Genomic DNA, 27273 nt, shown 5'->3' with positions numbered 1-27273 from the left:
ATCTTTGTAACAAAACTGGGAGAAAAGAACAAAAGGAAAGAAAAGCATGTAAGAAACCACCATTCACACAACAACCTATCTTTACTTTGATCCATTTTTACATCTTTTACCAGACAGCAAACGAATTTATCCACAAATCTTTTCTTCCAAACTATGCTTTGAACCAATATGTTTAGCACAACTAGTATCGATGGCCAAAGTAGAGATATGACACAGCTCTCATAAGCTAAAATAACATGATCAATAAGCCACTACCAAGAAAATCTTGTGTTATCCACTACTTCAAAATTGGGGGTCTATAATAAGAGAAACCTGGTGCTTTAGAACTACTTAAGATAGGTAGACGAAACCCAGAGTAGCACATAGGTTATCAATGATGTCAGCACTTCAAAACTCCTCAGGCCCTTAAGAATAGGTATAGGTGGAATCACAGATACCATCAAGAAGGTTCCCATTAACCAGGAGAATATAAAAGCTCCAGCCCTGCAGTGCGGCAACAAATTGATTACTAAAACCTGTTAATGTCATAACAATTCAGTGTTCAATAGCAAAGAAGTTTCAGGAATACGTTTGGAAGAGGGAAGAAGACGTGAAATGAAGTTTGCTAACCATTCATCATAGTTGGAAGGATCTGGTTAGAAACATTCATCTTTTTGACAAGTATAAAGTAGTGCAATGTCATGGCCAATTAAAAAACAAGATAGATATTGAAGATTAAAATGAAAAAAGAATGAAGAAAAGGCCTTAAAAAGACATATCAAGGACATCATATCGCATTCTAAGGTAACACCAGAAATGTCATCACATACCCATAAAGTAGAGCTCGGATTTTGCTCTTCAACCGATCATTTATGAAGTAGAAGGTAGTTATCAGTGATATAGCTACTTGGAGGGTTGGGCCTTCTTCAGTTGGAAAGAGAACAGTGAGAACTCCAAGCACTATAAATGCTATCGATGTTTTTACAATGAACTTAGTGGCTGGAGTTTGGAACCTGCTTGTGACAGCCTGTACAACCCAGTATTGTTTGACTTCCCTGACCTTTTTCTTGATGTCAATTTTTGGGTTCTTCCTTTCATAGAACTTCTGCATAATTATTTTGTCATGGGCTGCTTCAATTGCATCGACACTTGGTTTGTGCGCCCTATATTTACTAATAAGGAAGTTCCGTGCAGCTTGAATTTCATCTTCGGAGGCCTCCCTGCTTATTCCTAATCGTTTGTATGGGTCCCGAATATTAATTCTAGGAAAGATTGGAGATCCTGCAAAGACAGTTAAAGAACAAATTCCACAAAGTAAATGCCTTTTAACAACACATAACAAACTTCGATAAAATGGGGTCAGCAACAATAAATCAGGACAAAAGCACCATTCAGTGAAACAAGTTCTCCACAACCAAATGGCGATTTGTAGGCTCCTGGTAAATGCACATAACAGGTATATCCCAAGCTCATTAAGAACCAAAGATGCCAGGGTTAAACAAGGTGCATGCTCAATGAACAAAAGCTATGCTAAACATGAGCTTACAGTTTTTCCAAATCATAAAAAAATTATTCGATCAAGTAACTAAACGTACATCAATGCAACTTGTTTTAGTTTACACTTTTACACCAAGTGCAACAACTCCTCAGGGCAGAAATTAGTAAGGTCAGAAGGTTTTCAAATTTCTTTTACTTCCAGAGAAACATCCTTAGCATTGCATGTGTAATTATTCAAAGCTAACCAACATAGTAATCCAGAAAGAAGAAAAAGTCCATTAGTCCTTGTAATGAATGTTACCAGCTGATTCACTTGCCATATCACCAAAGGAAGAATCCATTGCACATCTGATCAAATGAGTTTTCTGTGTCTCCCACTTTTGAATAGAAACTCTCCAACTACTTCTGCACCGTAACAGGAAAAAAAGCATGACATCAGACAACCAAACTCAAAATTTACTAGTTCATATACTCGAACACTACCTTTCAAAATGGATTAAGCCAATTTTTTCCTTAGGTTTGCCAGCACTTGGAATAGCTGAAACTTGCCTGCGTACCAAAACTTGATTGTGGTGCATTAGCCGAAGGCAACATCGTGAGGGACTGCCAGCCAGTCCAGAGACACTCATTTTATAATACCTCAATCGGCTATTTTTCACGAAAACACTAATAAAGATCAAGGATCAACAGCTGCAAATGACAATGTCATTAGATGGCAACTTGAATTGAATAAAGAATAAATAAAAGTTACCATGCCTACCTTATATTAAACAACTATCTAGGAGAAACAGTCACGAAGAGCAAAGATGGTCCATCAAAAACATCTCAGTTTTCTTTATTTTGTATTCCACAGGGAATATAGCAGTGAAACTTAAAAGGAAAATCATGTTACTAAATTCCTCAAAATATATAACTCAACTTATGTTGGTGAATTCAAGAAAGGGAAAATTAACTACATTCTCTGTCAAAGTAAACAGTATAGTGCATTGCCTTGAATCTAAAAGAACATTTCACTTCCTTTTCTTATAACCCAATCATCAGGTCAGCTTGAAAACCCTTAAGAATATACAATCAAAACGCCAATTAGAAAAATAACCTATTATCAACTCAACAGCAATTTAGCTAAAATCCCATGAAAGACTGCAACTTTATCTTCACCAACTAACCACGGCTGTAAAGCAATTAACTTTGGCACATAAATTGAGAAATTCAACGCCAAACAAATGTAAGGATAATTCAACCAACAGTTCCCATATTATTTAGTGTTATCCACTGAGCATTTAAAACCCGAAATCAAACATGAAAATTTAGTGAAAAGTAATGCTTGTTAAAGATAAATGTTGAGAAGAAGACACACCTTTCAAAATGCTAAGCCAAGTCGAGCCGTAAGGTGTTGCACAAGATGGGGAAGCAGAGTGTGGGAAACTTGGAGAAACACGCTAAACCCTGCTTGCGGAGTAACAAAAACTTACCAAAAGAAAGTTTCTTTTGTTCTTAGTACGATATGATACTGGCAATCCGTTGTAGTCTAGTTGGTTAGGATACTCGGCTCTCACCCGAGAGACCCGGGTTCAAGTCCCGGCAACGGAATTTTTTTTGCTTGTTCTTATTTTCTGGGAAAAAGCTTAAAGGGTAGTGATGATAAAAGACAAAAAGCCATTGTCCGTCATCCAAAAATGAAGGTGGATTAGAGAGCTTAAAGATGTTGAAGCTGCACATCTGAGTTGTATGTTGCAAAGGTGGATTCTAGCTCTTGGGACATATTTTTTTCATTACAAATTGAAGTTTTTGACAAATTCATGTAACCCGAAATATTTGCTGAATACAAGCTACTGATCAAGTTATCAAGCGGTGATGAGAAGGAAACCTTGTGGCATGAATCATGATTATTGCCATCCTAATGGATCTTAGCTGCTAAGTTTTACTTCATTTTGCCACACAAAGCAGATGCAAAGGTTACAACACATGACAGTGGCTGAGAAAAAAGTTGCACAAACTTAGAATCTTGGATTGCTTAGACTGCTTATACTTGAGAGATAAAAGGAAAAAATGATTCCGTTGCCGGGACTTGAACCCGGGTCTTTCGGGTGAGAGCCGAATATCCTAACCGACTAGACTACAACCAATTGTTGAACGTCAGAATGAAGATATTTATCCCTATGTATAGTAGGAAATTAATTCACTTTACAGCCAAGCAGGCAAACTGAAAGTTCGTGACACTATTGAGATGGCAAAGGTGGTGGTAATGTTTTTCATAGGTTTTAGGTAGCATCTCCATCATGAAAAATGAAATATCAAGACTATCCTTTCGTCATCGTTCCCCATGCCTCTGCCCAAAACATCATCGTTTGCTTTGTTCTTTCTTTTAGCTCATTAGCAAGCTAGCTCGCTCTAGAAATAGGAAGAGAAATCATGTATGGTCCACTTCATTATGTTGTCTACTTTCTCCATGATTTTTCATTCAAACCCAAAATGTCAAAGTGCAATGAAATTCCCAGTTACAAAACAAAACTTACTACAAATAAATGCTACCCTCATGGATTAATAGTGGATTACTTGTGTTAAAAGTGATTTTTGGTCCGAGAAACTTGATTCTTATCATCTATGTTTGGAAGAAAATAAGGGAATTGGAGGGGTCCATCATCTGCTTTCTGCAGTTGTATCTTTTGTTACTTTCAATCTTGTAATCTCTGCCTGCTGGATTGTGGAGTATAAGCAGAAATTGACAGTCAATGAAAAGTGAAAATTGAAGGTGAGCAGTACAATTCACGGAATACCGTAGAAAATAATGATCAAAATAATGAAGCAGCAGCTCTAGTAGCCAGAAGTGATGTTTTTCTTTTTTTAATTGTTAATGTCTGGTTTCTTTAAGTGCCTGGCAAACCAAGAACAGACAAGAAGAAACACCACGGACTGAAAGTCATTGCTTGGTCTAAAGGGAATGGCAGGAAGAGCCAACAAAGATACAGCCACGCCGTGCCAGATCATATTCTTTGGTTTTTGAACCTCCATTTTTATAAGTAATTAAATCGCTTCAATACTAGCTATATTTACGTTTGTTTATGTTTATGTTCTTTCAAGGAAATCAAATTATTTTATCAGAATTCAGAACTCACAGTCTTACACCAAGAACGACATTTTTTTTTGTCTTTTGAGTTTTAACCATGCAATGAGCTCCTTTCATTGACTATAAAACCCACAATCAATATCAGCCAACTCTCCAAGAAACCCTGTAGCTTTATCTGTTACTGGCAATTGCAAATCCCTGGAGAAAGTTGGTTCTCCTCTCAGTTTCTTCTCATTCTTGGTTAAACTGCTACTGTTTTTAACTAGCAAGATGATAATGAAGTTATTTATGTTTATCTTACTGTCGGAAGCAGCCAGTTCTTCGGTTACCTCAAACAGGCCTAGCAATGAATTTGAGGTGATTGAAAAAGAATATCTAAACTGGGTTAAACAGATGTCTTCTTTCAAGCACTCTCTCCAGGGAAAAGCAAAGAACAAATTAAACCCATGCTTAACCATAAGAGTAAACAAAAAACCGAGACTAGGAGAGTTTGCTACAGTGCAAAATGCTATTAAATCGATTCCAATTGTTAATCACTGCCGGGTTGTAATCTCCATTGGAGCAGGAGCTTACAGGTAAATATAGAGTTGTTCTAGCTTGTTTTTGAAAAAGGTTGAGGATAGAAATTTTGTTTCTGATTTGGAATTATGGATGGAAAATACAGTGAAAAGGTTGAAATTCCTGCAACCATGGCTTACATTACTTTGGTAGGTGCCGGTGCCGACAAAACCGTCATCGAGTGGGATGACACAGCAGACAGGATGGGGCAGGGTGGGCGTCTGCTTGGCACCTACGGCTCTGCAACATTCGCCATTAATTCTCCTTATTTTATTGCAAAGAACATCACCTTCAAGGTCAGCCAGAACCTTTAGATTACAATCCTATGATTTCGACATCCTTTTACAATAATAGTCATGTTATTCATAGATGTTGTTCTTATTTCTTTTTCATATTTTCCAAAAGCAAGTTGATTTGTTATTGCTCGAATGAAGAGGATGAGTTTTAGGTGAGTTTTAGATTGTATTTGATAGAAATTTGAATGTTTTCTAACAGAACAAAGCACCATCACCGCCATCAGGAGCTTTAGGAAAGCAAGCAGTGGCACTGCGGATTTCCGCGGATACAGCAGCCTTTATTGGTTGCAAGTTTATTGGAGCTCAGGACACTCTTTACGATCACATTGGTAGACACTACTTCAAGGACTGCTACATTGAAGGTTCTGTGGATTTTATATTTGGAAATGGCCTTTCCCTTTATAGGGACTGCCATTTGCATGCCGTAACCAACAGCTATGGAGCCCTGACTGCCCAGAAGAGGGAGAGCTTGCTTGAGGAAACCGGCTTCTCCTTCGTCAATTGCAAGGTCACTGGGTCTGGTGCCCTCTACTTGGGGAGGGCGTGGGGCACTTTTTCAAGGGTGGTCTTTGTTTATACTTACATGGACAAGATCATCACCCCGAGAGGATGGTATGACTGGGGAGACAAAAACAGAGAAATGTACGAGTTTATCTGTAGATTAATTTGTCAAGTTTAGCTACCAGACATGTTAAACTCATCTGTGTCCGAAACATGTTTGATTTACAGGACCGTGTTTTATGGACAGTACAAGTGTTCAGGACCTGGAGCTGATTTTGGTGGGCGAGTGTCATGGGCTAGAGAGCTTACTCAAGAGCAGGCAAAGCCATTTATTTCAGTTGAATTCATTGATGGCCGGATTTGGCTTCCTGCTTCATGATCACGCCTTTATTCTTCAACCGCAGCTTATAAACCAAGTTATAAAGTTATATTTCTTCAAATCCATCTAGTTACTAAGAAATGACAGTTCATGATTCGTAGTAACCCAGATGGCTAATACGAAGGCAATTTGAGCGAAGGTGAAAAGCAATCTATTATCCTCTTGAAGGAAGAACAATTACAGAATATACATGGTCAATGGCTCAATGCATTCTATAGCATATTACCAACTATACAAATCAAGACATTACTGTACAGCAATATTCAAATCCAATTGAATAAAAAATAACTATTATATATATATATATATATTTAATATTCAAATTTAATTCGAATCGAATAAAAAAATTTAATATAAATCTAATCGAATATTATAATTTTAAATTAATTTTTAATTTAAAAAAAAAAATTTCTTATTCTTACCGGGTCAACTTTATTGGGTTAAATTAAATCTTTACCAACAACAAAGATGGCTGGATAATGGATCAAAAAGAATGTTACAAGCTAGAAATGAGCAATTGATCGATTTGAATGGTTTGATTTAAAAAAATTAATAATTAGATTAACCAATTTTCATTCAATAAATAATAAAATTGATTGAAAATTTTTAAATAACTCATCATAATTGAATTGACCAAAGTTTGTTTGGTTTGATAAGTTTTTTTTTTATTATGAATAATTATCTAATTATAAATTTAATATAATAAAATTTAAATTCAAGTATTATTCAAACTAAATCACTAAATAATTTAATAATTTCAATAACATTTTATAAGAAAAAAACAAATAAAAATATTTATCTCATTTTTTTTACACTTAATTATTAAAAAATTAATTAATTTGATCAATTTAATTATCAATTTTAAGAAAAAAAAATAAACTAATTTAACTAATTTAATCAATTCAAAAAATAACTATAATCAAAATCGAATAAATCAAACTAAATTGAAATTTTTTATTTGTTCCATTCCTTTAAATCGATTTGATGAGTCAAATTTTATTTATCCCTAATACAAGCCCAAATCAAAAGGCTTTTGGTCCGACATTGAATTAAATTGTAGAAAAAGAAAAAAAAAAAGACCCCACAACCCCCACCAAAATTTTTACATTTTTGAGTAATAATTTTATCAATGTTAGGTACAACATAACTTCACATTTTATTCTGTAATGAAATATATGAATATATTGTCAATATCTTCCAATTTTGCTTCTCAAATTATATTTTCTTAATCATGCACGTGCAAAACGATTTTTATAATTTTATCATGCGACTAGGTTTCAAATTCTTTTTCATTTGATAGAATCCAAATTTAAATTCCGTGTTTTTGTTATTTATTTTTTACTTTAAAAAGGTAATAAAACATGTTTAAATACAAAAATAAGCATATATTTTAAAAATTATACATATTTTATTATTTTACTCTTACATACACTAATTATATTGAATTTAGTGTTTTGTTTTAATTATTTATCCATTTAAAATCAATTATAATATTACTTTCTACTATGTATTTTTTATTTTAAGGTAATTATTCAACAAGTAAATATATACAAAAAATTAAGGATATTCATTTGATTGGTTCAATTAATTTCAAACCAAATAAATTAAAATCGAATTATGTTATTTTATTTTTATTAATTAAATCAATTTTATTTATTTTAAAAATTAACCTGCCAAAATTTATTTTGTCAGTTTGATTAATTTTTTCAATTAATAAAATAATAAAATGTATTAAGTTAAATTCTTATTTTTTCAAATGTGAAATAAATTAAATAAAATTAACCAACAAAGATATTTAAATAATAAAATATTAAGTTAAAACTCTAATAGTTTTAAATGAAATTGATAATTTCATATTTTTTTAATTATATATATATAATTTATAATAATTCATTTAAAATTTTGATTAATTCGATTTTTGAACCAAATCGAAGATTGAAAATTTTTTAATTGATCGAAATTAAATTTGTGTTCCACTGATTAACCGAATTAAATAAGTTTAATCAATTAATTAGTTAAAATTGAATTATGAATATTCATAAAAAATAATCAAATAAAAATTAAAAAAAATTCTTTTAAATACATTGAAAAAAAAATTTTAACGAACTATGAATGTTATTTAATAATTAAATTTTATGATATTTTATCAAAAATGATATCAATAATATGATAAAAATTTCTCTCATCATTTATCTAAATAAATTATTAAAATTAAAAAATTTTAGAACCAAGTCAATTTTTTTAAATACCAGAGGCTTAGCATTTATATACTCAATAAAAAAAAAATCCTCTAGAATTATTTATCAGTAGCAAACAAAAGAAAGGCGTCTGTTAACGAGTTCACCTCTTTTTTGTAAAAGATGTCTTTTTATTATTAAAAATAAAATGTCTACTTCAAAAATCAAAATCCATTGAATTTTCATTAATAAAAAGAAGGATTGAAGTTATTTAAAGAGTTAATTGTTCAATGTACTTGCAAAAGTGAAGGTTTCCAAAAAAAATAATTTTTTTCTTGAGTTTTATTTGGATAAAATTAAAATACATTATTCCATTAAAAAAATTAAAGTTGAATTTAATTTTATAAAAGGCAAATAAAAATTTAGATTGAGTTGAAATTAGATAATCCAAAAGTATTATTTTGTGCAAATAGATTTTTCTATTGAAAATAATTTTATTTATAATAACCAATTACATTTATGTTGTAACAATTTTTTGAAATGATAAATCTTGTTGAATATAAATATCAAGGTGCAAGAGATAATTAATTTATTTGATATTCAAAATTAATATAAATATTCATTTACATTTAACTTGTGTATAATCACATAATTAAAAAAATTATTTAATCTGTTATGAATAAAATTTTTAAATTTTATAAATGAATTAAAAAATAATACATACTCTTTAAAATATATTAAAAAATAAAAAAATTATACATATTAATCACAATCGAGCCAAATGCAAATGATATACAATGTTTATAATGGTGCCACAAAGATTATTAAACGGAAACCTAAATCTTAATTCTTTAAGACTTAATTTAGTATTGCTGTTATGTTATATTTTAAGTGCTCACATCACTTATTCACAATAATATTAAATAATTAAAATTTTTTAATCATATATTTTATATAAATTTAATGATATAAATAACAATAATACAAAACAAATATATAGATGATATATTTTAAAATTTTAATAAAATTATATATAAATTTAATAAAATAAAAAAAATATTTTATATTTTTATATTAACATAAATTATGATAAATAATTTTCGTATAAAATATGATAAAAATATATAAATTTTAATATTTTATATAATATAAATATATTTTTAATTTAAATTTGTTTAATCGGCACAGTAATAAATTAACCTAAATTCAACATTGAGATGTTCTTACTTCCATGATGAAACAGCCCATGTTTTTTTGTTTTTTTGTTTTTTTTTTTTTATTGTAGTGTGAAAATTTGGAAGAGAAAAAAAGGAGAAAGGGGGCAGACCATGTTTTTAACATTTGAACAAAAATTTCCAAACTGTGGTCCCAATCTTCTTCTTTGCTTCTTACTGCCACTAACCACGTGGTGCTTAACAGCACAAAACATTGGAGAATCAAACACTCAACTCTCCCCCCCCCCCCCCCCCTCTTTTCCCCTTCTTCCCCCAACCCAAATGAGCCGCGTTTGACGTCAAAAAAAAAAAATACTAAAAATAAATACAACTAGTGTCCTCGAAAGAAAACTTTTAAAAGGGTTTAAAGTTAATTAATCCTTTCTCCCAAACAATGCCTTGTTGCATACCTTCCCTGTCCTTTCCCATGTGCCTACTAGCCAGAGTTCCATCACTTCCGAACCCCCAATTCCATCGTTAGGGTTTTCACTTTTTTTCTAATTTAATTTAATTTTTTTGTTTATGTGTAGGAAAATAACAAAAAACAAAAAAAACTTTTTGCAGAAAAATATTTTTATTATGTTTTTATTTTATTAATAATTTTTTTCGATTATTTTATGGAAAATTGTGAACAAGTGGAATCGAACACGGCTCTGTATAAGCCTTGTTTACAAGACAACGGCGGTGGCGGTGGAGGTGGCTGTGGTGATGTTGGTAATAATAGTGATAGCTTGAATCGTGATTCTTTACGAGGAGTAGAGTTCATGAGCGTCGATCAATGCCAGAAGATTCCAGAGATGGACGATTCGCAGCTCGTTGGGAACGCTGACGTGGCGGTTCGAGTACATGCTGTTGATACAGCGGAAATGGGGGCGGGGAATGGAGTCAAAGTTGTTGAGATGAGCGAGGGGAAGCGGAGGCGGGGAAGGCCGCCGAGGAATCAGGTGAGAATCATGTCACCGTCGGCTCCGCCGCCTCAAAGGAAGAAGAAGGACGAGGAAGATGTTTGCTTTATATGCTTCGATGGCGGGAGTCTCGTGCTTTGTGATCGCCGGTGAGTTTGGAAATTTTCTGTTTCTATTTTGTTTTTCTTTTCTGTTTGATTGATCAGAAAATGTAGGAAAATGAAAGAAAGTTTTAGTTAGTTGGCCGACATTAGGGTAAAAGCTAGAGTTAATGGTTGATTGAACTTCAAAGTTTTGCTAAGTTGAGCTGAAAATTTATAAAGCCTTTGCTCAGTTGAGCTTATCTGAGCTTTTCATTTAGGCAAATTTGAACTGGAGTTAATTTCAGTTAAATATGGAAGTTCTAAGCTGATGCTGCTGATCTTTTGTTTATTTTATGGTTCTAAATTCATATATTGCAGTTCATGGTATTCTTCTTTTGGCAACAGATTGTAGGTTTAGTTTGGTTTATGTATTCATTTATTTTTTTGCATTTATGTCGTCTACTATTGTTAATTATATGCGATTTTTACATGTCAGGGGCTGTCCTAAGGCATACCATCCAGCCTGTATCAAAAGGGACGAGTCATTCTTTAAATCAAAGGCAAAATGGAACTGTGGTATGCTGCATTTTAGTTACCTCTTGTAAATATTTGTCACTTTCATTTTAGTTTAGTTAATATAACTGCTGGGAAATGTTGAATCTTGTGTTAGGTTTATCTAGATTCATGTTGCTTTTTGCTTGCTTCGCTGTTAATTAACTGTTCTTCTGCCTTACTTTTGCCACGTGCATGTCAATTGATAGCTTTCCGTATCTGTCATTGGTTTCGATTCTTTGTTCTTGAGTAGTTGCTATTTATCTCAACTATGATATGATATCATACCATTAACATGTGCCTATCGAATTGTGGCTTTTCATGTCTGTCATTGACTTGGATTCTTGCTTCTGGAGTAGTTGCTATATTACTTTTTTTTAATCTCAATTATGCATACTGTCTCCACGTGTATATTGAATGGTTACTTCCATGTCTGTTCATTGACTTGGACTCTTGCATCTTGATTAGTTATTATGCTAACATTTTTATCTCAAGTATTAGTAAGTTTCAATGATTAAGTTGATTGTTTCATTAATTTTCTGGTGTTATATTTGTTGTATATTTCAGGGTGGCATATATGTAGCACTTGTCAGAAGGCTTCATATTATATGTGCTATACTTGTACATATTCCTTGTGCAAGAATTGCACTAAAGATGCTGATTACATGAACGTAAGAGGAAATAAAGGATTTTGTGGAATGTGCATGAGAACTATAATGCTGATTGAAAACAGTGCTTTAGGAAATAAGGAAATGGTATGATTTACTCTGCCTTACACAGTTGATTTCTTTTTGAACATCTCATCTTTTTTTTCCATTAGTTGTGCTTCCTTGTCTGGTAACTATTCTAATTGGTATGTTTAGATTATCGAAGATTAAAGCTTTTGTCTACATTAAAGGCCTTTTAATTTATAATGAGCAGGTTCAAGTGGATTTTGATGATCAAACTAGTTGGGAGTATCTTTTCAAGGTGTATTGGATTTTCTTGAAGGAGAAGTTATCTTTAAGTTTAGATGAGCTTAGTAAAGCTAAAAATCCCTGGAAAGAAATTGCTATCATGGGTCCTAAGGGAGAGTCATCTGGTGAACTTAATAACGGTAGTAATTCTAAAGCTGCTAACATGGACAAGTCTTTTGGAGACCCAGGAGCTAGTTATTCCAAGAGAAGAAAAACGATGAAGGAACAGAAGTTTTTGAACAAAGTGGAATCTCTAGAAGCAGAAAAATGGGGTGTTGCAAAAGGGAAGCCTTTGCTTGAAGGCACTAACTGGGCAACAAAGGAGCTTCTTGAATTTGTAGCACACATGAAAAATGGTGATATATCTGTGCTATCTCTTTTTGATGTTCAGGCACTTTTGCTTCAGTACATAACAAGAAGCAATCTTCATGATCCTTGCCAAAAATCTCAATTTGTCTGTGATTCAAGGCTTATAAAATTGTTTGGAAAGGAAAGGGTGGACCACTTTGAAATGTTAAGGCTTCTTGAATCACACTTTTTCGTCCAAGACCCTTCGAGAGCCATTGATACCATTAGAGGCCTAGGTACTGAAGCTGTTGCTACCCAATTGGCTGTTGATGGGAACAATTATAGTCAAACTATAATTGCCAATGATGAGAGACATAAAACACGTAAAAAGGTGGATGAGAAGGGACAAAAGGCAAATCCTGATAAATCTGCTGCGATTGATGTTCATAATATGAACTTGATCTACTTGAAGCGTAGTTTGATGGAGAACTTAATTGATGATGCTGACAAATTTAATGACAAGGTTGTTGGTTCCTTTGTAAGGATAAACATTCCTGGTAGTGATCAGAAGCAAGATACATATAGACTTGTCCAAGTAATAGGTATTTACTTATATAACCAATGCACCAAGAATTCCTTTTAATTTGTTTATTTTAGACATTCACTAATAATGTGTTTGTTTGCAGGCACCAGCAAGGTAGCTGAACCATATAAAATTGGCGAAAGGACAGTTGATGTCATGCTTGAGATATTAAATTTAGACAAGAAAGAGGTTGTCTCGATTGGTGGTATTTCAAATCAGGAATTTTCTGAGGTGTCTAAATATACTTCCTTAACTCTTATATTTCACTTGTACTTTGTGTTAATTCTTTCTTCGCTTCCATTTATTTCACTTTTATTTTGTGTTAATTCTTTGTTCACTTCCATTTATTTAAAGGATCCTTTGCTGTTTGAAAAACAGAAAATTTCCATGTTTACTCATGCATTTATTAACAAGAATTCTGTAAGGAAGTCTGATGCATTAACTTTATAATTTTATCTCCATATTGAAACAAAAAGGGACGAAGAGATAGGTTTGAATTTTAGTAAGGGTTATATTTATCATTGAACTAGGGAGGAAATGGCTTAATTAGCCAAAAAGAAAGATTTAAAATATTTAAGGATTTAATGGCAGAGTTGAACTAGGATTTTGAGGATAATTGATGGCTTGTGTAGATTGTTATAGGCTGGAAGAGCAAAATTTAAACAGAGTGGGAAAGACAATAAGCTGTAAAATCCATGAACAAGTTTACCATTAAATGGAAAAGGGTCACAATCTAAAGGCCATTGACATGTTCTCCATCTATGTCGCTATCATTTGAATGCACTCTTAGTTAGGCAGGCAGTGGACCATCTTGTATTGTGCCATAACTTTCCCTTCCTGGATGGGGTATACAAGTTTCCCCTCTGATTTTGTATTTTTGTTATAACCCCAGGATGAGTGCCAACGACTATGCCAGAGTATAAAATGTGGGCCGACCAAGTGGTTTACAGTGGTAAGTGTGTATTATTTTCATTTTTACTTGTCAGCCAAGATAATTGTAGTGTCATCTGAATAGGAGTTTTACGCTTTGTTGTAGGGTGAGATTCAGGAGAAAGCAATGGCACTTCAAGCAGTGAGGGTAAATGATGTAAGTTCCTAAGCTGTGATGTTGCAGCACATTAAATGACTCAAGTGATAACTGTGTAGTTACTTTGAAAGGCATAGGATGTTTAGTTTTCTACTTCTTATATGGTTACATGTTCTCTATTTGCCCTTAAAGAACTCTTGAATGTAGTTTCTGAAAGTGCTTTTTGCACTTGCTCTTACTTTTTTGACCAGTGGCTGGAGTCAGAGATTTTGCGAGTTAAAAATCTTCTTGATCAAGCAAGGGAGAAGGGACACACAAAAGAATATCCTTTGTTGCTTGATATGATACTGACCTTTAAGCTTCCTTTGTTTTTTTTTTTTTTTTCCTGTTGCCCTTATATTCTCTAATATGCTGCTACTCTACATATGTCACCAACATACAATTAACAATAAACCTAAGCATTGATTTAATCCTATCATGCCATTCTCCTTTATTTAGGATCATACCCTTAGCAAGATCAGTGAATGCAAAGTCAATTTGATAGCTTTTGCCCATGTTTTCTTCGGTTCCTAATTATAGGCCTATGTCTTACAAAATCAGTTTACTCTGTCTCTAAATTTGGCTGAATGTTGTGCTACACCACCCTATCTCTTGCCTGATGCACTTATTTCAAGGCTGATTTTGTTTACACTCCAATAATTTTTTAATCAAATGGAATTCTCAAAGGTATCATGTCATGTAATTCTAGTGAAAAGCGATGTCCAAAGGAATAATCTTAGTGGCTCAAGTGAGGTTGTTGTAAAGATAAGGAGTAACTAAGAGCCGTAGGACTCAAAGATGACATGGATAACCAGCATTTTAAAAGTAGGGCATAGCGTTTTCAACTCATATCTTGTTATTACCATCTCGGCTATGTTGCTTTCTCATTATGGCGGTGATTTTTTGTTAAATATTTTGCATTTTTTGCTAGTTGCTGCATTGTACCATGAAGCATAACTGGCCTTACGGTTCCACTTTATGCTTGGTTTAGTTGAGAAGTTGTAAGGGAAATGAGGAACCTGGAATCTTGTAACAGAAATTTTAAATCTGGCCTCAACATTTTTTAAAACATTCAATTTTCAAATTTCTTTGTAGTAATCATGCTATGAGGTTGTGTGACACCACTAGACATAATACTGGCAGTTGTCGTTAGTCATAAGCCTTTCTGTTGGCAAGTAAATGTTAACAAGTTTATCAAGTATTCCTTGACCATGTTGCACGCTTAGAAAATGTGTAGAAAAATTGCAGCTCCTGAACTCACCTGATGAACGCCAGCGTAGACTGCATGAAATTCCTGATGTACATAGTGATCCAAATATGATTCTATATCATGAGTCTGAGGAAGTTGCTGGAGAATTGGATGAGAAGAAAAAAGGTAGCCAGCAATTTTAGATGTTTAACCTTTTTTTTATTGTTGTTTTTCCTATATTATTCATTATCTTTTAGTATTGGCCATATATTTGAATGTATGTTTGCATGAATGTATGCATTTTTATCTATCTTTGGTGCTAATTAGCCTGGGGTGTGTGTGTGTGTGTGTAGAAAACAACATGAAACCAAGAAATTCTGGCTTTGGTATGAAGGAAAAGGAGCCTGCCTTTCCACTAAAGGGAGGTGATGGCTTGAATGATATAGGAAGCAGAGAAACTAGCGAACCATTGCATTCTACAGAAATGGAGCTATCTGTAAATAATATTGAGACTGATAAAATATGGCACTATCAAGACCCACTTGGAAAAATTCAAGGACCATTTACTATGACAATGTTACGTAAATGGAGCATGAGTGATCTTTTCCCTCCTGATTTGAGAATATGGAGAGTAGGTGAAAAGCAAGATGACTCCACTCTCTTAACTGATGCTTTAGATGGGTGGTACAGCCAAGCGCAACAGTTTTTTCATAACAGCTGTGTACCAACTGAGGACGTAAGGATTGCCTCTAATGATGGATGCCAGAACATGGATGGAGATGTTAGGGGGAGTAGGGATCTGAATGTGAACCAGATGGAAAGTAAACAGGTTGAGGGGAGCTTGAACTCAATGCAGAATGATACAAGTGGTCATTGTTGTGGTAACAAGGAATCTGCGAAGAGCAAAGAATTTGGCTCTCAGTCTTCTTGTACTGCTCTGGTAGATATTGTCAATTCCAATGCTGTACAGACAGGAAGTCCTTTACCACACTGGGAATCTGTGAAGGTTGATAATTACTTCCCTGGGCAGCCCCAAGTGACTAGTTCACTCACCTCATCTACATTATCTGGGAAACCATGTGAAACTCAGTCTCATCAAGTTAGCGGAGGTCATGGGGTTGAAAGATGGGACTGTGGTTCCATTAACATGAATGAGAATTTGAACAAGACCTCTGAAGGTCAAATTATTGCTGGAAATGTGAAGCAAGATTATAGCGAGGGAAAATCAGGCAAATCTTGTGGGCAAAGCTGGAGATCTCCACCTTTAAATGATGCTTCAAATGGATGGGATTCCAACTCTGGTCTTATTTCGCTGGCTAGGGCTCTTGAAGTGGCAGAGCACAATCAGGATATTGATTTCCGAGATCTTCCTACCTCAACATCAAAGTTGAACCATGAAGACTCAAAAGGTCAGGCTGCTAAAAACAAACAGCCGCTTTCTTCGAATGTTCCTCAAAAAGATTCAGGTCCTAGCTGGAGTACTGCTTCTAGTCTAGTGGGTAATGGACCACAGCTTCCTGAAGTAGCTGGTGAATGGGGTGGGTATTCCTCCACTCCGGTGAAAACTTCTGTTGAGGAATGGGATTCGGATCTTGTGCCTGAGTCTTCTTTGAAACCAACCGACTTGGGAAGTGATCATGCTGCTACTCCAACGTCAGGAAGTGGCCAATTGACACATTCTTCTCCCACAGATCCTGCAAATAATCCATCTTCTTGGGATCCAATTGTTCCTGAACCGAATGAGTATTCTTTGGGTGATGAATCAGTTTCAGATCTCTTGGCTGAAGTTGAAGCGATGGAGTCTCTTAATGGCTTGGCTTCACCTACATTGATTTTGGGTGGTGATGGAGAGTTGGCTCAAGGTTCTGAACCTGATTGTTTTAGTCCTGTAGGAGGATTGAGCCCCGCACCTGATCCAGGAAAAAGTGATGCTTTGAGTTCAACAAACGATCTACAAATGCCTTGTCAGTCGACTGTGATCAATGAGCTATTTGGGGTCTCTCAGTCTGAACTTCTTGACACTCAGAAGAGTTCTGGCGGTCATTCTTCCACAAGTGCTGAAATGGATGAAGATAAAAGGCCCAGCGATGTCTCAGTTAACCAATATGAAGCTGGTTCAGATATACAGCCTCCTGCACCACCAGTAACAACTTGGGACATGGCCACCGAAGATACTGCTTGGAGAGCTGGTCCAGAAACTTCCGGCACCAATTGGGCAGCCGTTCAAGGAAATCCAAATTTTAGTTGGGGAGGTTTAGGTCAAGGAACTACGAATGTCAGTTGGGGCACAGGTCAGGTAACATTCCAGGAAAATGGCAGCTTCAATTCAGGCACCTCATCAGGGAATCCGCCCTATTGGGGAAACCAACAAAGGTATGTTGGTCCAAGGGACCGTGATTTTCATGGTAGAGATTCAAGTTTTGGTAGGGGCAGGTCCTCATGGAATAGGCACTCCTGGCATGGTGGCCACAACGGAGTAGGTTCTTTAAGACCGCCTAAAGGGCAGCGAGTTTGTAAATTTTATGAAAGCGGATACTGCAAGAAGGGAGCATCTTGTAGTTTTTGGCACCCTTGATTAGGGTCACCACTGCAATTGTGCACATTTAATTCTGTATTCATTATTCGTATCGGGAATTTGCTCTGTTAAATTCTCCCAATTTAATCTGTAAGCTGTAACTGTATCATTCAAGCTAGCTGGGCATAATACATATTATTTCTACTCTCTGGATTTAGCCTAGTACCTTCAATTGCTGGTTGCTGCGTCCTTTTGTGGGCATTGTGGCTATTATCGCTCCTCTCTCTCTCTCTCTGGTCTGTGGCAGGCAGCCACCTTAACAATGGGAGCAAAGCAAACAAAAGAAAAAGAAGAAATAATCCTTTCGTATAAATCTCAGAATGTAATACAATTACTTCTCTGCGGCCAAAGGATGTGTACGGTGTTTTTCTTCTTTTGTATAAAGGAAGCGTTTGTTTTGATATATTAAAAAACCAGTTTTTGGACATTTGGCTTTTCAATTTTTATTTAATAAATCAAATAAACTTCCAAAATTAGTTTAAAAAATTAATTAAATAAAGAAAAATAACTCCAACAATATTAAAAAATTATTATTATTATTATTATTATAGGAGAGATCTATTATATTAACATATTTTTTATATTTTTTAGATCATTGATTAAAATTATTAAATTTAAAAAATTATTTAATTCAGATGAATTATGAATTTAATCCATTTATATTAGTGTAATTTTTATTTTTTATCATTGAATTAAAATTATTAAATTTAAAAATATTATTATGATTTAAATGAGTGACGAATTTAATTTTAATCGAATTATTTAAAAAATTATATAAAAATTATAATAATACAATTGGATCATAGTTATTTTTATTTTTATTATTATTTTATTCCTTGTTTAGTTAAAAAGCCTCGAAAATGAAAAAAAAAATCCCGAAATTTTATAACTATAAATAGAATTGCAGAAATTGACCAAGGACGATGATGGCATTGCTTTAGGAGCTCCAATAAGTTAGAGAAATTTGGCGACTTCTTTGAGGCATGGCTACAGATACGAAGTCATTTTTGACGCCGACGCAGAGGTACGCGGCGGGAGCATTGTTTGCCATCGCTCTCCACCAGGCTCAGATCCATCAGACTCGTCCTCTGGGGCTTCCCACCGAGGATGATGACCCTTCCTCTGAGGAGCGAACAAGTAGCAGTAGCAGTAGCGACTCCGTCTCTGAAGATCCCGAGCTTTGGGTCCACGAAAACTCGGGTCTGCTCCGACCCGTTTTAAGGTCGTTAACTTCATTTTCCTTTTCCTTTTCCTTTTGATAACCCAAATCTAATTCAACATAGGATTTTTATCTGCCTGAGTTGTCTTTTTTTTTTTTCCATTTTATTTGAATTAGTTGAATTCGAACATGATCAATTTTTAGGAACTCGAATTTTTATGAAATTTTCTTATCTTTTAAAATTTTATTTGTTTTCATATTTGTCAGATTTCTAGATATTGACTCTTCAGCATGGCTTGGGCTTGAAGAAACTGCTGGGGTTTCCCCAGCCAAAAATCATGTGGGACCTGTATGTTGTTTATTTCTCTAATGTCTCTCTTCCTGCTTGTGCAGAAGAAATTTGAGCTGTGTTTCAATGGTTCTTGTTTTCCATGCTATAAACATGTTACTGTGTTGTTACAGTTCTTGAGGTTACTTGCTGAAGAAAGTGGGGAGGGTTCATCTGAAAGATTGGATCAGGAGGTTCTGTCTAAAGCTGTTGATACTATGGCACTTGGCATGGAAACAAATTCTGAGTCTTCCATGGTTAAAAAAGAGAAGCATCGTGAATATGAACTTGAATATCGTGAGAAATATTCCACTGTTGAGGTGCCATCAAATTCTGTAGTGGCAAACGAACAGACAGAGATTCTACAGGAGAGCGATACTAATGGGCTTCGTGGGAATGAAAACCGTCATGTGGTGGGTGATAGTTTGGATGAGAAACCTGCTGAAGAGGTTGGGATGCTTAGTTATCAGAAGAAACTGACGGTTCTTTATGAGCTTCTTTCAGCTTGTCTTGCAGCTGCAGATACTCGCGAAGATAACAAAAAATATAACCGACGAAGAAAAGGCTATGATGCTCGGCATCGTGTGGCTTTACGGTTACTGGCAACTTGGTTTGACGTTGAGTGGATAAAAATGGTTTGTAAACTTAACCTGTTATGCCTTTTTCATCTGTCTTTCAAACTCAGGGCAGTATACAATGTTGTTTTAGTAAGAGTAATAACTGAATAGATAGGCATTGATGTTAATTTCTATGTAATTTTGAGTATCTGCCAGATACGATATGTATCTAAAGTTTTGTACACTGTTATGTAACCCTCACAATTCCTTTCTCTGGTTGTCCTTGATTGTATACCTCTACCATCAGAGAAGATCTCTGAGACCTCTCTAATCTAATCGAACATATTTGGGCATGGAAGGTGGTGTTTGGTCAAGAAACTGATCTTTGTAGTCTGATTGCACTACTTATAGAAAATTTTTATATTTTGTCGTTCTTGCAGGAAGCCATTGAGATGATGGTTGCTTATTCTGCAATGGCTTTAGCAAAAGAGAAAGAAGCAAAAGAAGAAGAATCCCAATCATCAGAACACAAATGGGCAAAATGGAAGCGCCGTGGTATCATTGGTGCTGCTGCAATAACTGGAGGAACGTTGATGGCCATTACTGGTGGTATGTGATTGTCAAACCATTTTATCAGGACATTTGATTTCCATTGGAAACAAATTTCTTATGACTTTAATGTTTTTGACCTTTTTGATTCATTTTAATATTCAACAGGGTTAGCTGCTCCAGCAATTGCTGCAGGATTTGGTGCCCTAGCTCCAACATTAGGCACTTTAATCCCTGTGATTGGAGCAAGTGGGTTTGCTGCAGCTGCAAGTGCAGCTGGAACTGTTGCAGGTTCTGTTGCTGTTGCTGCATCATTTGGAGGTGAATGACTAATTGAAAATATGAATATCCTAAGTCCTAAGTCCTAACCCATTCTTATCATCTCATTTTCCTTCCTGCAGGACTCATTATGTAGTTTTAATTTCCTATGCTTATGATTTGAGAAATTTTATGCTGATATATGTTAGGTGCATAGTGTTCTGAAAAAGTCTTTGTATACTTTATTAATATAGTTTTTAACACTCTGTTCGACCCAGCTGCTGGAGCTGGACTTACAGGTACTAAAATGGCTAGGAGAATTGGAAGCGTTGATGAATTTGAATTTAAAGCTATTGGAGACTACCACAACCAGGGCGTGAGTTCCTATAGACATCCATCATTCTTTTCTGTTTCCGGGGACATATCAGACTATGGTGTCCTAATCTAATTAATGATCTCAAGATTTTAATTCTGATTTAACTTTTCTTTCAGCGACTAGCAGTTGAGATTTTGATCTCTGGATTCATTTTTGATAAGGAAGATTTTGTAAGGCCTTGGGAAGGACGAATTGACAACATGGAAAGGTACAGAATTTTATACCATGATCCACTTTATTGGAAACCTGTGTTTTTCTTTTTAAAGCACTTTTTGCATATAAAAGAACAGAAAAGAAGAAAGCTAGTTTTGACAAGGAAGATTTTAGGTTTGTGCTGCAGTGGGAGTCCAAGAATCTGATTGCAGTGAGCACCATAATTCAGGATTGGCTAACTTCAAGTAATGGGTTTACATCTGATTTTCAACATAGTATCTTGATTATAAAAATTTTCTACATTCGAACATTGCTTCTTCTCACTGCAGAAATTGCCATGGAGTTAATGAGGCAAGGTGCAATGATGACAGTTTTAAGCGCACTTTTAACAGCATTGGCATGGCCAGCAGCATTACTTGCAGCTACTGACTTTATAGACAGCTCATGGACAATTGCTGTGGACAGGTTTGATTTGCTATTGAATTTTAGCAGATTACATGGCTGTGAAAAGGGTAGACCTCTCTTCCAGTTTCATTTTATTGATTTGTACCAGTATTTTAGAGGTCTATCTTGCTGTTGTCTTTATCAGATGCATTCTTTGGTTAGGTTTTTAGAAGTACTAGATGTAGGTAGTTCCATTCTTAATTAGAATTGGGCTGCTAGTCTAATAACCCTTGAGAATATTTCAAGAGAACCAAGCAAGGAACTTGAGGGTGTGGAAAGAACTTCATATTAAGTAAAACAGGGAAAAAAATAATGCAAGTGTTATACAACTATAGAGTGTAAATACTAGTAGCTCATGGTTTGATATCGATATAGGTGTAAATGTACCGAACATGAATGAATTTTACTATGTTCGTTATCTGTTCATTTAATTAATAAACCTAAAAATATTGTTCGTGATTGTTTGTTAAGCTTGATAAACGAACATAACGAATAATAGCAAAGCAGATTTGCTAATTATTCATTGAATGCTTTGCACGTCCCCCCCCCCCCCCCCCCCTAGTGTAAACAAACTGAATATGAATGAACTTTGATATGTTCATGTAATTAATAAATTATGAAATATTGTTTGTGATCGTTTGTTAAGCTCACTATGTTCATTTAATTAATGAATCATGAAATATTGTTTGTGATCGTTTGTTAAGTTTAATAATGAATATAAACAAACAAAAACCGAACCTGTTCACAAACTATTCGTCGAACAATCTGTTTGTTTATACCACTAGACATCGAATTCGTTAGGTTCTTGCAAAACTCAAAATAGCTGAATCTTATTAGGGAGAAAGTTATAATATTTAAGTTTCTCAAAACAGAATGCTAATGCAGTTAATGCTGTATGTTATTTGATTTGACTCAGTTTCTTTTAGTGAACTGCCACAATAGTTTTATCTTTACGAACCTTAGGTAGGTATTCTACAAATTAAATTCCTTGGAAACCAGGCTGCCCTAACATATTAACCATATGTGCTGGATTTAGGATATTGAGTTTCCACCTATCTAAGACATTTAATTCTTATTTTAGCGCTTAGGAACTGTTGTTGTACTGTACATGTTTCTAACCATGTCCTTATCTTCTTCCATTTTCTAGAACGGATAAAGCAGGAAAGCTGCTAGCTGAAGTTTTGTTGAAAGGTTACCAAGGTAACAGGTATACATGTGGCATTTAGGGAAATGTTGGTTTTCATTGAAATAAAAACTTCTGCAAAATGATCTTTCCAATATTCACCTTTTGGAGTCTATGAATCTTTCAGGCCTGTGACACTCATTGGTTACTCACTTGGAGCACGAGTGATTTTCAAGTGTCTTCAGGTCTTGTCTGAGACTGAACAAAATGGTAACCACAAGCAATCTATCCTCGTAGACACTTTGATTTGCTGTAGTGGTTATAACACCCTAAGGCTCTTCTACTCTATGTTGGCAGCTGAGCTTGTAGAAAGAGTTGTTCTTCTTGGAGCACCCATTTCAATTAAAGGCGAGAACTGGGAAGCTGCAAGAAAGGTATTTTCCATTTAATATGCTTTTCATCAGTAGAAGATACTGATTAATTTCTCGGGGTCTTTCGCAGATGGTGGCTGGAAGGTTTATAAATGCTTACTCTTCTAACGATTGGATGCTTGGAGTTGCTTTCCGTGCAAGGTATGCATGATGAACAAATTTTAGGTGATTTGAAACTGTTGGTATATAAATGAATGAACACTGGATAACTTATGGTCCTACCTCTAATCAAGTAAAACCCTAGAAATTATTTTAATGTGGATAAATGCACACTGGATAACCTGTAATTCTCTCTTTCCGTGTCCGAGTTGGTGTACAAGTATGTGCTTACTGATCTACTATCTTGTCCAAGGAAAAGAGGGGTTTTGAAATTTTGGTGCAATGCATGCTTGTTTTATACTATATAACCATCATCCGTCCATCCATCCATAGATCCGTGACCTCATCTGAGGCTTGTTTCCTTTTTCGCTTTTAAAACAAGTCACTTCTTTCTAACGCATAATACTAACGGTGACTTAAAAACAGTTTACTTACACAAGGATTAGCTGGAATTCAACCAGTTGGTTCGCAGGGGATTGAGAATGTAAGTTATCTCAGTTATACTTTTCCACCTAGCTGTTTGTTCGTTGTAGTGATTTACTAAACCCTGATTCCTTAAAAACTCTTTCAGGTTAACGTAACAGATTTGATCCAAGGTCATTCTTCCTATCTATGGGCTACTCAGCAGATTTTGGACCGACTTGAACTTGAAGTTTACTATCCCGTTTTCAAGAGCAGTCGCCACCAACAATAATACTTGTCAAGTTTTGCTTCTTCAAAATTTCATGTCCTGTGATTCCGTTTAGGTAAAAAATTGCTGTGTTCTTTCCATATCTTCATTGAAATTCGAATTTGAACTCAATAAACGGGTCAGGCATGTTAGTGCTGCTGATTCTCTAGCGTCTTTTTTCCTTTATATTTCTTCTGTGTATATTACAATATAACGGTTTCTTGAAGAAGGGTGAACCTTATTCTGCCTCCATATTTCACCTTGATTAATTTAATATTCCTTTTTTTTTTTCTTCTCTTTTTCCATTTATTTGAGAGTTAAAAACGATGTCGGATTGAACAATAGGAGCGGAGAAGAGGAGAATCAAAATCTAAAAATGAAATTAAAAGAGGAAATGGAAATCCAAAAGCAAAATCATGCAGAGGGATTCCTTATTACTGTTCCACTCTCACATCCCACCGTTGCACCAGAAAATCGAAAATCGATACAATTAATTGTTGCATTTAAGGTGAGAAAAAAATCAAAAAAATAAAAAATTATTTCAAAATTATAACATCCGGAATCAAATTTTGAATCGAAAATAAAAATTTTAAAAAAATCAAATTAAAACAAATTATATATTTTTATTAATTTTTATATATTTTTAATTTTTATATATTTTTAATTTTTATAAAATAAAATTGTAATTTTATATTAAATTTTATTTAAATATATTAAAATTATATACAAAAAACAAAAAAAATAAAATCAAAAATCAAGTTTAATCAAAAAGATAAATTCAATTCTATTCATAATATCAAAGATCAGTTAAAATTTAAATTTAATTTTAAAATTCATAATATTATATAATATTTCAAAAATTTTAATCAAATCTAATTTTAATCATTATCACTTTTAGCAGTAATCGGTATTCCTTGTTCTCTTCCTCAAGGTCCCTTATTTCATTCATTTTCCTCTTCTTTGTTAGTAATTAAAAAAACTGCATCGGTTTGATTCATTAATCTTCATTTGTTATTGCAATCATTTCTGATCAAATTCGAAACCCATTTCTTGATTCTTACTATTGAAATGTAATTACATTTTGGATTTCCTTAAAAATGAAAAAGAGAATTTCTTTTTCGAATTAATGGTTTAATTCAATTATGTTTGGTTTATTTCAATTATGTGGTAAATTTGGTTTTTTTTTTTTTTTTTCTTTTTGGTTTTGATGATAATTTGGAGTTTGGCAAATTGTTGAGCAGTAAAAAGCCATGGTTTTGGACAAGCTGAGATTAAAGGTTCTAAAAAAGCGAGTGTTCTTGTAGATTTTAAATCTGAATTGCTTACTTGTAACGGCCTAGCGGTAACTCTCCCTGTTTAAGCATCTAGAGTAAAATAGATGGTCGGTGCCTGGTGATCGAAAAGTTATATAATGTTTACTTGATTTGAAGCATCAATTTTGTTACAATTATTTACAGAAATCATGAACTCTGATTCAACTGGACTTGCTGGTTTTCTGGTTGTGGCTTAAATTCCAAGTGACAAGTGTCTTTGGGCACTTTAGATAAACTTCTGATTCCAATTGTTGTATGATTATTTGCAAACTGACATGACAATGATTTCAGTATCTGCAGCATTTAATACCTATTCCTGCTGACACTGCTTCAGCTTCTACTCATGCTCATAGCAGAGAAGGCAAGGAAATTTTTATTCCTTTATTTTCTAAGAAGCTTCGTGTGTTATGTCATGACTTTCATTTTAGTCAAGGGCTGAAGGCCTCTTGGAAATACCTGCTGGATTAATTTATGTATGTTAGCAATGGGCCGGGTGTTACCCTGATTCTTGTGAACCGGAAATTGTCCCATAGCGAAGGCCACCTAAGTAATCTATCTGTCCTGGACACAAGTAGCTAAGCAATAATGGGCTTCATTTGGAATCTGGGCTGTTCATAAATCACTAACTATCTGTTCCTTTTTTTACAGCAATCCATCCTTTCTTTGTTCAATAAAATAATTGTCTTACTCCGAGTTAGAGGACTCTTTTTTTGAATGATAGAACAAGCTTTTACTTGTCTAAATCCTGCCAATAATAATTTGATGTTGCGTTCTTGTTCAGCATCCTTGTCTTTTTATCTTATACCATTCAACCCCCCACCCCCTTCTGGTCGGTAATTTCGATCTCTGTTCATATGATTTACTTTAGAGTTGTGACAGGATAGAGATAAGATAAACAGGCCTGCATCTGTTCCTTGTAACAATCGCAGAACTTAGAAACATTGTTACGTATCCTCAGAGGTCTTTTCACTCGGATTATCCTTTCCAGAATTGCTCATCTTCATGTTGCTTGTGGACAATGGTTTGTATTAAAAGCGAGGGTCAGCTTTCTTTTCAATCTTGATAAACAATTCATGCTTGTCAAGCTAAGCCTCTGTGTTTCGTATGCTGTAAAGAGGTTGTTTTCGTTTTCAACTTGCCAAGGTAAACGGCATCTTCCTTTCTTCCTTAGCAACTTAAAAACCATTATATTTAAGCGTGAAGAATGTTTGATTCCAGTCTCAAACTTCCCATTTCTCTTTTCTTTCTTCTAAATGCGGAGCATTTTCCTTAGCTTCCCAATGTACCATTTTTACCTTTCAAAGGGTAATATATACTCTGAGTTGGTTTTTGATACTACATTTCACAAACGAAAGTAAGAAATATTAACGAGATAATTTCTCATGCTACAAATGAGTACTCCTATTGTGAGAGATTAAAAATTCCGTTGACCATGTGTTGGATAATTAATTAAACATTACTATTGGAAGGTTAAATTAATTAATCAATAAAGATTTTATTTTGCTGGTGAAATTGAAAAACTTTACGAACTTGACTGAGGATATATGATGTAAGGCAATTTAAGTTTAAATGACCCCAATTGAGCATTTCACCTTTAATTTTCCAATTAGACAGTTATATGATTTTGCTGGCCTATGAATATATATATATATATATATATATATGCAAAAATCCTACTGAGATACTATTGTCTTTCTTTGATATCATCATATGATGGCCCCAGGATCACTAGAGAGAGTTGTTGGTTTGTCAAGAAGACATGAACTTTTTTCTGTTCTCGATTTATTATGCATTGATTGATTTCGGTAAAATGGAAGGATCTATTCACCAACAAACACAAGTGCAAGAAATTGCATCCTACGCCAAAATCCAGTTTCATATGATCTCTTTTTGTCTATATTATGCGTTCATGTGTCATTATTTTCCCTTTGTTCATACCAGTAATGAG

General features: G+C 34.3%; 4 protein-coding genes and 2 non-coding genes across 9 annotated transcripts; 4 read left to right on the top strand and 2 right to left on the bottom strand.

Annotated features, from left to right (window-relative positions):
* Positions 1–49: 49 nt before the first annotated feature.
* On the bottom strand, positions 50–2991 carry LOC111300084 (protein CHAPERONE-LIKE PROTEIN OF POR1, chloroplastic-like). Of its 2 annotated transcripts, none has more exons than XM_022895702.2 (5): positions 2834–2991; positions 1960–2166; positions 1778–1881; positions 810–1260; positions 50–483 (listed from the first exon to the last, which is right to left on the bottom strand). In XM_022895702.2, the coding sequence occupies exons 2-5, from the start codon at positions 2103–2105 to the stop codon at positions 327–329; spliced, it is 858 nt and encodes a 285-aa protein (XP_022751437.1). In that variant the 5' UTR covers positions 2106–2166; positions 2834–2991; the 3' UTR covers positions 50–326. The 2 variants fall into 2 exon arrangements, with proteins under 2 accessions (XP_022751437.1, XP_022751439.1); XM_022895704.2 differs by having other exon boundaries at positions 2026–2166.
* Positions 2992–2993: 2 nt separating this feature from the next.
* TRNAE-CUC (transfer RNA glutamic acid (anticodon CUC)) lies at positions 2994–3066 on the top strand. The gene has a single exon. It is a non-coding gene; the product is annotated as a tRNA-Glu (tRNA).
* A 463-nt stretch (positions 3067–3529) lies between these two features.
* Positions 3530–3602, bottom strand: TRNAK-CUU (transfer RNA lysine (anticodon CUU)). The gene has a single exon. It is a non-coding gene; the product is annotated as a tRNA-Glu (tRNA).
* A 159-nt stretch (positions 3603–3761) lies between these two features.
* Positions 3762–6391, top strand: LOC111300807 (putative pectinesterase 53). Its single transcript, XM_022896419.2, has 4 exons — positions 3762–5118; positions 5208–5397; positions 5597–6039; positions 6127–6391. Exons 1-4 carry the CDS (start codon positions 4814–4816, stop codon positions 6275–6277), a joined length of 1089 nt encoding a protein of 362 aa, XP_022752154.1. The 5' UTR covers positions 3762–4813; the 3' UTR covers positions 6278–6391.
* Positions 6392–9957: 3566 nt separating this feature from the next.
* Positions 9958–18014, top strand: LOC111300082 (zinc finger CCCH domain-containing protein 44-like). Its single transcript, XM_022895700.2, has 10 exons — positions 9958–10722; positions 11153–11232; positions 11776–11963; positions 12130–13054; positions 13139–13266; positions 13928–13987; positions 14072–14122; positions 14314–14384; positions 15322–15476; positions 15644–18014. Exons 1-10 carry the CDS (start codon positions 10286–10288, stop codon positions 17863–17865), a joined length of 4317 nt encoding a protein of 1438 aa, XP_022751435.2. The 5' UTR covers positions 9958–10285; the 3' UTR covers positions 17866–18014.
* A 773-nt stretch (positions 18015–18787) lies between these two features.
* On the top strand, positions 18788–24264 carry LOC111300081 (transmembrane and coiled-coil domain-containing protein STS1-like). 3 transcript variants are annotated; one of them, XR_016330088.1, is made up of 15 exons: positions 18788–19087; positions 19292–19373; positions 19487–19987; positions 20350–20518; positions 20627–20779; positions 20995–21092; positions 21209–21300; positions 21420–21490; positions 21575–21757; positions 22837–22889; positions 23000–23082; positions 23170–23246; positions 23314–23384; positions 23769–23826; positions 23914–24264. XR_016330088.1 is itself a non-coding variant. In XM_022895696.2 (15 exons), the coding sequence occupies exons 1-15, from the start codon at positions 18849–18851 to the stop codon at positions 24034–24036; spliced, it is 2013 nt and encodes a 670-aa protein (XP_022751431.2). In that variant the 5' UTR covers positions 18788–18848; the 3' UTR covers positions 24037–24264. The 3 variants fall into 3 exon arrangements, 1 of the variants encoding a protein (XP_022751431.2); XR_016330087.1 differs by having other exon boundaries at positions 22837–22896; XM_022895696.2 differs by having other exon boundaries at positions 21575–21710; positions 22837–22896.
* The last annotated feature ends 3009 nt before the right edge of the window (positions 24265–27273 follow it).

Source organism: Durio zibethinus, chromosome 18 (genome assembly GCF_047325235.1).
Source record: "Durio zibethinus cultivar Kanyao isolate XHJ-2024 chromosome 18, ASM4732523v1, whole genome shotgun sequence".
Taxonomy (NCBI): Eukaryota; Viridiplantae; Streptophyta; class Magnoliopsida; order Malvales; family Malvaceae; genus Durio; species Durio zibethinus.
Note: the sequence above shows the minus strand (reverse complement) of the source record. Positions and strands in the feature narration are given on the sequence as shown.

Excerpts from the sequence above, each read along its gene's own strand:
- LOC111300084 (XM_022895702.2), bottom strand. The coding sequence starts at position 2,105 with ATGAGTGTCTCTGGACTGGCTGGCAGTCCCTCACGATGTTGCCTTCGG. Across the intron at positions 1,261-1,777 it reads TATGGCAAGTGAATCAGCTG|GATCTCCAATCTTTCCTAGA; the intron begins GTAACATTCATT and ends CTGTCTTTGCAG. Across the intron at positions 484-809 it reads ATCCGAGCTCTACTTTATGG|GGCTGGAGCTTTTATATTCT; the intron begins GTATGTGATGAC and ends GCCGCACTGCAG.
- LOC111300807 (XM_022896419.2), top strand. The coding sequence starts at position 4,814 with ATGATAATGAAGTTATTTATGTTTATCTTACTGTCGGAAGCAGCCAGT. Across the intron at positions 5,119-5,207 it reads ATTGGAGCAGGAGCTTACAG|TGAAAAGGTTGAAATTCCTG; the intron begins GTAAATATAGAG and ends TGGAAAATACAG. Across the intron at positions 5,398-5,596 it reads CAAAGAACATCACCTTCAAG|AACAAAGCACCATCACCGCC; the intron begins GTCAGCCAGAAC and ends GTTTTCTAACAG.
- LOC111300082 (XM_022895700.2), top strand. The coding sequence starts at position 10,286 with ATGGAAAATTGTGAACAAGTGGAATCGAACACGGCTCTGTATAAGCCT. Across the intron at positions 11,964-12,129 it reads CTTTAGGAAATAAGGAAATG|GTTCAAGTGGATTTTGATGA; the intron begins GTATGATTTACT and ends TATAATGAGCAG. Across the intron at positions 15,477-15,643 it reads ATTGGATGAGAAGAAAAAAG|AAAACAACATGAAACCAAGA; the intron begins GTAGCCAGCAAT and ends GTGTGTGTGTAG.
- LOC111300081 (XM_022895696.2), top strand. The coding sequence starts at position 18,849 with ATGGCTACAGATACGAAGTCATTTTTGACGCCGACGCAGAGGTACGCG. Across the intron at positions 21,711-22,836 it reads TGGACAATTGCTGTGGACAG|AACGGATAAAGCAGGAAAGC; the intron begins GTTTGATTTGCT and ends TCCATTTTCTAG. Across the intron at positions 22,897-22,999 it reads AAAGGTTACCAAGGTAACAG|GCCTGTGACACTCATTGGTT; the intron begins GTATACATGTGG and ends TGAATCTTTCAG.